At 41.3% G+C, this 12,622-nt stretch overlaps 2 protein-coding genes across 5 annotated transcripts in view; one reads left to right on the top strand and one right to left on the bottom strand.

Annotated features, from left to right (window-relative positions):
• The window catches only part of glmna (glomulin, FKBP associated protein a), an 11,268-nt gene extending 9,143 nt beyond the window's left edge, over positions 1-2,125 (top strand). For all 3 annotated transcript variants that reach the window (XM_031298039.2, XM_036004920.1, XM_031298040.2), the window contains exons 14-19: positions 45-129; positions 461-570; positions 735-798; positions 1,015-1,150; positions 1,524-1,594; positions 1,696-2,125. In XM_031298039.2, the coding sequence (XP_031153899.1) occupies positions 45-129; positions 461-570; positions 735-798; positions 1,015-1,150; positions 1,524-1,594; positions 1,696-1,785 (556 nt within the window). In that variant the 3' untranslated portion in view covers positions 1,786-2,125. The remainder of the gene's footprint in view (positions 1-44; positions 130-460; positions 571-734; positions 799-1,014; positions 1,151-1,523; positions 1,595-1,695) is intronic.
• A 1,141-nt stretch (positions 2,126-3,266) lies between these two features.
• Positions 3,267-12,059, bottom strand: cdc7 (cell division cycle 7 homolog (S. cerevisiae)). 2 transcript variants are annotated; one of them, XM_031298036.2, is made up of 12 exons: positions 11,742-12,059; positions 11,323-11,410; positions 10,896-10,982; positions 10,628-10,763; positions 7,522-7,615; positions 7,206-7,348; positions 6,765-7,095; positions 6,434-6,541; positions 5,690-5,865; positions 5,424-5,506; positions 5,102-5,251; positions 3,267-4,387 (listed from the first exon to the last, which is right to left on the bottom strand). In XM_031298036.2, the coding sequence occupies exons 2-12, from the start codon at positions 11,408-11,410 to the stop codon at positions 3,930-3,932; spliced, it is 1,854 nt and encodes a 617-aa protein (XP_031153896.1). In that variant the 5' UTR covers positions 11,742-12,059; the 3' UTR covers positions 3,267-3,929. The 2 variants fall into 2 exon arrangements, with proteins under 2 accessions (XP_031153896.1, XP_031153897.1); XM_031298037.2 differs by having other exon boundaries at positions 7,032-7,095; positions 11,742-12,058.
• Between the last annotated feature and the right edge of the window lie 563 nt (positions 12,060-12,622).

The raw sequence follows: 12,622 nt of genomic DNA, 5'->3' as shown, positions 1-12,622 counted from the left end.
CCACCCTCCAGCGTACTGACCGTCACTGGTCGTCTTGTTTTCAGGTACATGCTGAAAACCAGTAATCACTCAGGAGTCGAAGGCTACGTCATCAAAAACATCAAGAATCAGATAGACGTTGCCCTGCAGGTGAGATGCCATTTGAAATTCCTCGCTGGCTGTTTGCTCTGTTGTCATTTTTCACAAGTTCTGACGCAGTAACTAAAAGCTAAATGAGTGCCTGTGCAGAGCGTGGGTTGTAATTAAAAAGGTCTTGTACGGGCCCCTGGGTAGCTCACCTGGTAGAGCAGGCGCCCATATGTAGAGGTTAACTCCTCGACGCAGCGGCCGCAGGTTCGACTCCGCCCTGTGGCCCTTTGCTGCATGTCATTCCCTTTCATGTCTTCATCTGTCCTATATAAATAAAGGCCTAAAATGCCCCAAAAAAAGTCTTGTACATTAAAAGTCTGTCCGTCCTCAGCCTGGTAACAGTAACACCTGGTTCGTGGGAGCTCACCTGCTCCCTTTGCTGCGTAAAGTTCTCAGTCTGCCAGACGGCCCAGAGACCGACCTCCTGCATTACCTGGACAGGTCAGACACACACACACACACACACACACGGCGGGAAACGGGGTACATGACCAAGTTACCAATCTATCAGAGTAGGGGACAGAAACTACTCTCTATAGCTTAAAGCCTGATTGTTTTGTCAAAGTACCGTTTCCAACGTTACATTTGTGTGTCGTTTTAAACAGAATCATGGAGTCCCTGAACCTGCTGCGTTACCTCGTCATCAGAGACAAAGTGACAGACAACCAGGTGAGTGTTCCAGTAAATATCAGGGAGCTCTTCCAGCCAAGAGACCAAAATCAGTGACAGTGAATGGTGGTTTGATACATTTTTTTTCTGCAATTAAGTTACCTGCCATTACCTCTCAAGTGGTCAGAAGGACTAAACATCCACCCACGTTTCTGATTTCCATAGTGCATCAGTTAACTACACTCATGTTGTTCTGCTGCTGTTTTGATCTGGCAGACAGGGATCTGGACAGAGCTGTATAAAATAGAGGATACGTTCCTGAAGCCGCTACGTGTTGGAGTGAACATGTCCAGGGCTCACTATGAGAGGGAGCTCCACAACACCATGGCGACCAAGAGGGTTAAGGCCAAAGGTCAGGCCAACACACTTATGTCCATTTCAGTTCCACCTTCCTCAAACCACTCACTAACATTTTTTGCAAAGAAAAAAAAAAAACTCTTGGAATAACAGCTATTTTTTTTCTGTGAATAGTCTGTAAGAGTATAAAAAAACGGGTTACACTTGACTTGAAGGTATCTACGTAAGAGTGACATGACACTGTCATGAACGTGTCATAAACATTATAAACAAGTCATACACATTTGACATAACGCTTCTTTTAGTGTCATTCGGTTTTTGTCATGACAAGTTAGGGTCCATGTGTCATGACAGTGTCATGTCACTCTTATGTAGATACCTTCAAGTAAAGTGTTACCAAAAAAAACACATGATTGTGTTTTCCACAGAGGAGTCTGTGCTTTCTGTGTCCGTCGGCGACGAGAAGCTGCCGAACATGACATCAGAGTCCCAGATTCAGGTCAGCGACTTTCACGTTCATATAACGAACTAGATTGTGTATTTGTACAGCGCTGGTGAAGAGCAGCGATGACCTGATTGAATTCTAATGTGTCCTTTCAGGCTCTGCACTCAGCCCTGCACACGTTTGACATGATCGAGAGTGTGTTGGTGCGAATAGAGGAACTCACCGAGGTGAAGGAAAATCTTTAGACTGAGCCCATCAGTTTTACTACCAGAGGTTGTCATCGTCTCAGGGCCTAGTGGACAATAAAAAGCCTTTGACTGTTCCAACTTGTACTTTGTTGTTAATGAGCAGCATCAGCTGTGGATACATTATTTCAAACAGTTCAATCATGCATTGTTAGTGTGTGTGTGTGTGTGTGGGTTTTACTTTTTCATTTTTTTTCAAGCGTTTTCAAGTTGTTTTCAGCAGGTCTGCTGGGTACTTTAAAATGTTGCATACATTGTCTATAAAACATTCAAATATTGACTGGAAAGTTTGTATCGCTTCTGTAATAAATTTTCAAACTCTTGTACACGTACGAGTTAAGAAAGGTTTGTTCCATTAAGTGTGATATTTTCTGTGGTAAAAACAAAAGTTGTTTGGTTAATTCTAGAGAAGGCATCTGAAATGTGCCTGCAGATTAAATGGGTACTTCAATGTCATGATAAATTAAATTTATGAAGCAATTTCTGAAATTCGTACCAAAGTAATTACAAGGCTATTAGTAAAAAGGGGTCATAAAGGTCTTATCAAGTGTATGAGTTACAGTGATGATTAATGAAAAATAATTTTATTTTTCAGTACACAAGACCTTAGATACTGTGAATGGCAGCCACTTGCTTTGTTTTTCCCTTTATTAGAAAATCCAAAGTAGAGCGAGGCAGACATGTTTCAGTGTTTTAAATTAACACAGCTGCCTTCAACAGACCCATTCTCATACAGCAGTATTTATACTCAAATTCATGCCCCTTCATACTTTAGAAATAGTCACTTCATACAGCGCTTATATGGTGTTATGGCAGAAGTGACAAACGTACGGACTATTCCCTCGTGATAAGACCCAGTTTACACTAACCAGAGTATTTGTTGTCTTTCTTAAAAGGTGCTCTAAGCGATGTTGCACGTTTCTTTCACGCTAAAACATTTTTTGTCACATACAGCAGACCTGATGAAGGTCTGAGACCGAAGCGTTGTATTTTTCTAGGTAAATTGTTGCTTGCGTGGTGGTCAGTGTGCGGGACTCTTCTCTAAAGCTTTTGATCTGCTACTTTTGATCATATCCTACACACCTGCCTGACAAAAGAGGTGTGCAAAAAAGCTTTTTACGTTGTCACATACAGCAAACATCTCACTATCTGCGAGCTGCCTGTCCCCTGAACACGCTGTAAAAAATCTCAGTCTCTGTAGACAGCACAGGCTCCACAAACGCCAACAAAAACAAACTGCGCCAACCTACACCACCAAACAAACAGTGTTCCAGCGTTCCAGCCAATAACCGACAAGAAGGATTTGGGGGTTGGGGTTAGTGCGCGGAAGCAGAGAAGGGAGGGGACGGGATGAGGAGGAGGGAGGGGCGAGCTAGTCTCGTTTTGTTTGAAAATACTTCGAACGTCAACAAGAAGTGACGTCACCCAACTTCGCTTAGAGCACCTTTAAAGTGTTAAAGTTTTTTCCTTTTTTTTATTATAAAGAAGTCAAGTTTTCTAAGCGTCTCTTTTGGTCTTCGAAGTGAAAAAGTACAGTGTAAAAATAAAAACCAATATAATCGGACAGTGTGTAGCCGTAACAAGCTGATTCCATGTCTTCACAGAGGAGATCAGGTACCTTCAAATGTAAAACTGTCCAACCATTGACACAAAAGGCACTAGTCTGCCAATATAATGCCTCAAGTCAATACTCTGGTCCTCTCTTAGTTAGAGCTAATCTAGAGCCCTTTAAAAAGCCCACTGTTAAAGTACTGTCACTTAGCTGTCATAAACTGCAGGCCTGTGAACGCAATTCAAACCTGTCTTGAACGGACATACTAATATTAAAATCTATGAAGCATTTAACGGGTCGATGGTAGAGGAAATTGAAAGATGTTTTCCTCCCCACACAGACGTGTATCAGAACTCTATTCTCTTGTTCAGGTCATTTCTCCACGCGGGGATGTAAACATCTCTCCGCTTTGCAGCAGAATTATTTCTCATATGGGGACAGACTAACCTTCTCTGCTGGGTTACAATTCGGAAATTAAATATTAAGTATAACACCCCTTTGTCTCTGCATCATCCAGTTTATTAAATCTGAACCAAAGTCTAGGAAGCTGGCAGTTCTGTTAGGTGGATTTGAGATTCCTGGTCCTGCGGTTTCACAGGTCTTTGAACAGTGGGTGCTGCAGGGCCTGAGTGGCTGTGATCCTGGTGGCAGGGTTCAGGTCCAGCAGCCGGTCCAGCAGGTTGTAGGCCTCATCAGGAACTGTGTCCCAGCCCCGCTCGTCTTCCTTCACCTTGCAGTCCGTCCCTGAGCTCGGTTTAGCGAGGCGAGCGGCTTCTGTGTTCCCTGAACGTTCCTGGGGGTTTGGGAGAGCAGAAGAGAGAGACCAAGGTCTTTCACCCGCTTCATCTTTGGGTTGCTTCGATGTTCCCTTAGTGGGACGATGTGTGGGCGTAGCGTCCTGGATCTTGTGATGACAGGTGGCGGCGGAGTCTTCGTTGGCTTCAGGTAGCGGTGTGACTTCATCCGGTGCAGGCCTCCGTCCTCTCAGCGTCTCGCACAGCGTCCTGAGGTCCTGCCGAGGTAGCTCCCGACTGCACACCACCGCCTTACCTGGATCACGTTCAATCCAGAAACAGGTTCATTATCTACACAGAGCCTTCCATACATTACAGTTAGTATGAATTCAGCTATCCTACATCATTACAGTGTCTGTATTCTGTATATGGTGATTAACGGTGTTGCTAAATTAATCACAATAGAGCTCAAAAGTGTGGTTCCGGAAGTAAAAATCCCATTGATTTTCCCTATAAGGATTTTGATTATCAGTCAAAATGTCTAAACCATCCAATGACACGGACCACGAGCTCCTGTAGAAGCCAGAAGTTCGTATGAAATCAACCTTGTTATAAGAAACACAGGTTTCATTCGGGATCTTATGGAGAAATACTACACCACCCACAATCCTAAGCGTTACAGTGACGTCTCTGATCTGTGGAACTTACTGTTACCATGGAAATGTTTACTGCACTCGCAAACAGCTGGAGTGAGCTTCTACCACTGAAGTCTATGATCGTTTATGTACACAGTCTTGTAGTGTTTTATTTTTTTGAATCAAATGTTTTATGGTCACGATTAATCTCGTAGCTGGTTGGATTGGTTCCAGGCTTAACACTCTTTATATCCACAAGTTTCCTATGGAAACAGGTGGATAAGCATTTAATAAAACGTCAATGGAGATATTGAACGGGGGAACGGTCACTGTTGAGCTCTATACAGAAGCATTATGATCCGTTTTGTGTAGTAAAAAAAAATGACGACACACACCAAATGCCTTGGCAGCCTGGATGGTCTCCCTGGAGCCTCGTATGGTCATGATCTGAGTGAGGGCGATCAGGTCATCGCTGGCTTTGAAGAGCGGGTAACGGCCACTGAGCAGCGAGAGCAGGATCACGCCAGCTGACCACACGTCTATGGCTGCAGTACGGGAAGATGAGACAGGAAGAGGGTGCAACAGTGCACGGGAGTTAACAATAGAGAGAGGGTGAGAAGAGTCCAGGTTTGAGTTTAACAGTACGCTTGTGTCAGTCTTTGCGCAGCTGTCATTATGTGTGTGTGAGATCATGTAGTCAGGGTGTGAGATACCAACCTGTTCCTTGGTTGGGACACTTTGTGAGGACTTCTGGTGCTCTGAAGCCCGGTGTTCCAGCCCTGGGGGCCACCTGCTGCTTCCTTTATTAATAGAAACAACACAAATCAGTGAAACAATAGCAAAAACACACAACTTAAATGGGATATATCTATCTCTATCTATCTATCTATCTATCTATCTATCTATCTATAGCGTGGGTAAACGTTGGTTGGTTTTAATGATTGGTTAAAACAATGTGTTCTATTCTTCTCTTTTACTGCTACCTGGACATGCAGATGTTGCAGACACGGTCAGTCAGGTAGCAGCTACAGGTGAGGCCCTGCAGTACGGTCCTCTGAGGTTTCTGACTGCTGCTCTGGGTCCTGACAGGCAGCGGGCCCCGGCTGGCTGAAGAGCACCTTCGGGTGGCTGGGTCCTCCGTTTTGCCGAGCTTTAACAGCTGAATAAAAGATTTTATGAAGAAAAAATTACAATGAATACGCCGAGAAATAAACACCCATTATACCCTTTAACAGGTTCTCCCCTTAAAGCAAATAAAAAATATGCAATATGTCATGTTCGATAATGTCGTCATAACAATATTACTTGCGATAAATAAACCAATATTAAAAGTGTACTTCTGCATTTCCGTATTTTGTTAAAATACAGCAAATTGCTTGTTGAATTCAAAACAAATAAACAGAAATCAATTTCAACTTTTGTTATTGAACAAATTGAACATTGAATTGAATATAAAAGGCAACACTTAAAAAAAGAATGACTTTTTTTTTAATTTTGTAGCTTACATTTTAAAAAAGTGCAGTTTTCTACTTATATTTTCTTTCAACCAACAAAAAATACGTGATATGTCACAGCCTTTAGCGATGTGTTTATTGCGGCAGTGGATATCGCGATGATGATAAAAAAAAAGACGATATTGTTGCGCAGCCCTATTTGAAAGGTTTTTGGATATATTAAAGCGAGAACCCTCTTATTGTTCAAACAACTTTACTCTCCACCTTGCTTACCTCTGTCTTAGCGACAGGTTGTTTGGTGGTGGATGGAGCTGGAGTGCAGCTGTTCAGGTTCCTCTCTCCAAACACAGGCCGTGGCACTTTGCGTAGTCCTGTCAAATCCTAGAGAAAACAAGCACGGTATTTAGCTGAAGCCAACACATTAGTGCAGAGAGAAGAAGACAAACAGATGCACAGACAAAAGACAGATACTTTAATATATCCATACAGGATATCCTTAACCCAAAATAAACCGTAATTACGCTAATTTACAGTTCTGCTTTCACTGGACAAAGAAAAGACTCAAACACCAGTAAAAGGTAAAATATTGACAAAGTGCAGACACCTTAGTGTGCTTTGTGCGAGAGGTGGCGGTGGTGACAGAACGTGCTTTTTTAACTAGTGCTTTCCGAGAAGCTGAGGAGGATGTGGTGGTGGAGGAAGAAGAGGAGGAAGGTGGCAAGGTTGTGGACTGCTGTGGAGGATGAGGTAGTGAGGTGGAGGCTGTGGTGGTGGTTTTGGGAGGGAGCCTAGGTGGTGCTTTGCTCCGCTGTGTGGTGTCTAGTTTCCCCGTGGACCCTCCACCTTTTTGTGATGACCGCTGCCTCACAACCTTCAGCAGCTCAATCTGGGTGTCCGCTGTACCCTGAGCCAGGCCGAAATCCACCAGCGCATACCTACACACACACACACATTTTAAACAGGGAAATCAATAAAAACGTCATATGTGATGTGCCCATTCAGTGTTCCTAAAGTTGAAGAAAACAACTGCCATGTGACCACTCACATTTTGCTGTCCCTGTTGTAGAGGAAATTGTTTGGTTTGATGTCTCGGTGAATGATACCAAACTGATGGATGTGTCTCAGGGCCTTCAACAGGTGATAGATGTACAGACGGACCTCTTCAAAGCTCAATGAGCCAATGATGTCCTGATGAATACATTTTGATTGGATCCAAAGTTTTAGATCACATTTCAGCAAACATAGAAGCAAGAACTAGCTACTAAATGAGGTTACGGGGATTACATTACAGATTGTATCAATGCACTGAAAGCAATAGCCACATGCTTGACAGAAACTAATGTGTGTGACAGTGTACATACCACAATAGCTTGATGCTCCATATAGGGCATGACAATCACCACATGGTCCTCCTTCCTGAAGCAGTACGTCACCCCCATCACATTCTCTCTGCCTCTGCAAAGTGAGAAAAAATAAAAAGAATTAAAACATTAAGCTATGAGACGACAGTGTCTTGTCAAAACCAGCCATCAATGTATTGAGGTGAGTTGGTTCAGCTGAATCATACGTTAGACAGATGAGAAACCCATACACACACAAATTTGCTACGGCACAAAAATAACATGTTATTATACAAATCTCTTACCCTGTAACTGCAGTACATAAGAGTGGGTTTTTAACAGCCAAATAACAGACATTAATAAAGATCAGCAGAGAGGAACCTTTATAGGAATACTGAATTAACTCCTATGAAACTCATTTTGAACTGATTGTTAAAGGCTACTACTAATAACATCATATTAATACTATACTATTACATAATGCAGGGCGTCCTGGTAGATCACCTGGTTGAGTGTGCGCCCCATATACTAAGACTCGGTCTTTACTGCAGTGGTCAGGTTTCGAGACAGACCCTTTGCTGCATGTCGTCCCCCCCTCTCTCCCCCATTTAGCTGTTCTATTAAATTATGGCCAAAAAAAGATCTTACAATTACATAATACTTATCGCTACACAACAAAGTATAAAAACAAAAATAGTAAAACATATAAGCCTATAAAAGTCATAATCAGAGGTTTAAAAAATATTTTAAAGGACAAAATAAAAATGAAAAGCAGAATAAACAATCCATGATGCAAAGTCTATAAATTAATTGTGAGACTTAAAATAATTTGAATTAGCTGTTAGGTTCTTAAAGTGCTCATATTATGCTCATTTTCAGGTTCATAATTGTATTTTGAGGTTGTACCAGAATAGCTTTATGTGGTTTAATTTTCAAAAAACACCATATTGTTGTTGTACTGCACATTGCTGCAGCTCCTCTTTTCACCCTGTGTGTTGAGCTCTCTGTTTTAGCTACAGAGTGAGACCTCTCACTTCTGTTCCATCTTTGTTAGGAGTCGCACATGCGCAGTAGCTAGGTAAGGACTACTAGCCAGTCAGAAGCAGAGTATGAGGGCGTGCCGTGACAGTACCTAGGTAAGGACTACTAGCCAGTCAGAAGCAGAGTATGAGGGCGTGCCGTGACAGTACCTAGGTAAGGACTACTAGCCAGTCAGAAGCAGAGTATGAGGGCGTGCCACGCTAGCAGCTAGGCGCTCGCAGCCAGGGTGGGAAATTAACTTTTTTGCCCACCAGCCACTGTGGCTGGTGGATGCCCAATTTTACCAGCCACTTATATTTTTTATCAGCCACTTTTTCAAGAATTCAAATTTATAAAAAGTGCACTAGCATATTTTGAATTTCTACAATACATTATTTTTTATTATTAATACATATTTTATTAATATAGGCAAATAAAAAGTGATGTGAAAAAAAGCCTGCGAGACCATGGTAAAATTGTGTTTGGTCATATTCTACAGTAATTGTAGGCCTACATGTTTAATGAACAAAAACAATATTGACTCATCTCTCAGTAACATAGCATTTAACAGTCTCTCCAGGATTTCGCGGCCTTTTTTTTTGAGATTGTTGCGGCCCAAAATGCCTTATTCTGTGGGAGCTTTCGTAAAAAATTGCGATAAAAGTTGCGATGTCTTTTGGATTTTTGTTGCAATGAAGTTGCGAGAGACAATGAAAGTTGCTTTTTTGTATAGTTCTTTAAAAATAAAAAGGAAACTTATTTTGGGGAGAATAAAATTACTCTGGGCTGAGTTTTCCTAGTAACCTTTCCAAAAAGGCTCAGGATGCTGCAAATGTTGGTATAATATGAAAATGGCTGGTGATTTAAGACAAAAATCAAATTTGAACATTTCTGTCAGATATTGTTGATCTTTACATTGTTAGTTAATTTCCTATCCTGGCCTGGGACACACCTTCATAAGGTTTGATGAAGTACTTATTGGACTTTAACTTATCATTCCACTTACAATAACGACCGTAGCTGTCCTCAATTTAGGTCATCGTGTACGTCTCATCTCCGTTTTTTCCTGCATCTACCGTGTGTGGGTGTGTGTGTGTGTGGGTGTGGTTGGGGGTGTGGGTGGGGAACTGAGCAGCAGAGAGGCCGACAGGATTAAAACAGCAGCAGCTTTCAGCGACTGACAAAATTGTTACAGCGTACATTGATAATTAATACAGCTTGGCAGGACGGTCTGAAATGTTTTGCATGGTCTTTCGCTGTACGTTTTGTCAATGCGGCACTTGTTCGAAAAGTAGGCTACCTTCTCTTTTTCTTTACTTCGCCCTCAACAGTTTGTACATTCATAGCTACTGCTGACTCCAAGAGGGCCTCTTAACACCGGGAATATGTCGCCACATGTTTTTAACCGATAATCTTCGTTTCGTCTGTACCTCAGCTCAGCTACATGGTGTCACGGACTAGCGCTGAAAACTACTGGACAAAAGTCTGGAGTTGACGGAAATATGCGTGGTCAAAGCCCCAGCTGTGAACGGTTTCATTTCCTATAAGTTCTTCACAATACAAGTGAATGTTTTTATTATGAAGCAGCAAAATCCAGAAATGTTGGGCATTCATTAGCAGTAACATAACGCGACTCCTATAAGCATTGTGCATTGTTTCTTAGCAACAGCATTCTTTGACAAAAGCTGTCCAATCCGTTACAATATTGTATACCAGCCACTGTGGCTGGTATACAAGGCAAAGTCACCTGCCACTTTGAAAAAGTACCCGCCATTGGCTGGTGGTGGGTGCTAATTTCCCACCCTGCTCGCAGCCTATAACGTGTGTTACAAAGTGACGCACGTTCATCACGGAAGTAAAGGCTGGACTACAATAGCGCTGTTTGGAGCAGTTTGTGAACAGTGTTTTCTGTTGGAGATGGTAAGTCCCTTTGGGGTGGACTTTGGGATTTGTCGCTTTGTAAACCTATAACGTGCACAAAAACATAAATATCACAATAAAGGAAAGGGAAAAAGCCAAAAAGCATAATATGAGCACTTTAAAAAGGTTTTCTGACTGTTTGGGGGACATATATCGCTTCATAAAAACACAACCGTATTGGACTCACCCAGCAACAGTGAGACACTGAAGCTCAGCAGCGATGCGTGTAGGATGGCTGGTTGGGATGAGGTGCTTCAGGGCAAACATCTCTCTCCTCCCATCCCGCATCTGAGCCTCACCCAGATACACAGAGCTGAACGTACCTGGTGCAGATACACGTCATGATACACATCTTCTACTCCTACTGTATAATCTTGAATACAACTTTATCTGAAGCTATTGGTATATACTTGCAAACACCAAAAGGTGTGCATACAGAAATTCAGAGCATGTACCTTCTCCGATTTTGTCTATGATGCGAAAAACTTTGGCCAGCTGAGGGACAGCTTGGTAGAGGATGTCGATGTCTATTTCCACATCCCCTGGAAGAAAACAGCACAGGCTTTTTGAATCCAACGCAACATTTTCTCACTCACACACTAACAACAATGTGTTAGTTGTTGTTGTATGACTAAAATGACAAAGCTTTACAGGAATGTAGATGTTACAGGCTTTCATGTAATACGATTATTTTATTATATTCCTAACATTTGTACAAAGTGGCATACACCTTAATAAAAAAGCAAAATCCACACAAAATATTGACAGTAAATATATTAGGGTCCTTGTTTATTCAACCTTATATTACCCCTTAACTATAATATGCTAATATAATTTGCATCTATACAAAAAATTTGTTAAGTCATTAAACGTCAAACTTACTTGAGACTTTGCTTCTCCTGTGACCTCTGTCAGATTTAATACATCCGTCTAAGCTGACGCCTTCAGTGCAGACAGGAGACAACTCCATCTTAAGAAAGAATAAGAAAGGCAGGTAACTGTAAGATTTTTATTATAAACATCACCATATGCTTAGTCACTGTTATATTTACCTACTTATTAACTAGTGTAGTTAGTAATGTTAAGTTAAACGAAGTAATGTTAAGTTAAACAGCGTATGGAGAGCCGTATTAGCAAACTATCTGTTTATTGGCTGATGAATAGGAAATGTGTACAGCTAATCTTAAGCTAAGCGCTGTTTGTCTTCCTCATTATAACAAAACTAGCATGCTACTGTTAGCCACAGTAGTCTGTCAAGCTGGCTAACCACAGCTTGTTGAGTAAAACAAAAACAAACTCACCGCTTTAGTTGGTCGTAAAGTGCAATAGCTTCTTCTCAAATGAACATTTCATGAAAACGCCATACAGTCATGAGCTAATGTTCCATCGACGAAAACCTAAGTATATAAATATCACTCAGTCTGCGGCTGAATAAAATAGTTTGTTCAGACTTTTCCGCCAACAACAAACTACGCGCCAAAAGTGACGTCACTGACATCTCGCGTTACATCAGCACCAAATCGCGGGAACTTGTACCATTTGAGACCAATGGCGTCATTGATGACGCCCGAAGCCCTAACGCCAACAGTTTATTTTTATACATCCACGCCTAACAACACAGCTGAGAAATCAATGTTCCTGAATTAATACATTAATGAATAAAACGAATAAAGCCTCCCCTCTACATAATTGTACTAGTTACACAAGCACATTATCTGCCTTCTGTCTGGTTAAAACTACTACCACTATCCAGTTTCAGAACACTAATATTATCCATTCTGCCATTATTATGAAATAATTATTTACCAAAGGATTGATTACACATATTTGATGCACTACTCACAAGACTGATACAGTTATGTTATACAATCATATACTTATAAATATGCACTATATTGATATAAAAAGCAGATTTCATGACCATTGACAAGTTACCTGTAGAATGTCCTAAATGTTGAACTACCACATCAAAGGATGATTTGTTCAGTCAAACAAGGGTAGACCTCTCATCTATTTACACACCTAAAACACTTCAGTTACTCCCCAGACTGCATTGAATTATCCAATAAACAGACTTTATTAAATAAACAAATTACATTAGAACAAATAGTTTCCTTTACAATATAAAGATACAATAACATGACTTTAAAACTATAATCTATAACTCTTCATGTAAAGCTAA

Source organism: Sander lucioperca, chromosome 9, assembly GCF_008315115.2.
Source record: "Sander lucioperca isolate FBNREF2018 chromosome 9, SLUC_FBN_1.2, whole genome shotgun sequence".
Lineage (NCBI taxonomy): Eukaryota > Metazoa > Chordata > Actinopteri > Perciformes > Percidae > Sander > Sander lucioperca.
The sequence above is the reverse complement of the archived record's forward strand: the minus strand, read 5'-3'. Positions and strand labels throughout refer to the sequence as shown.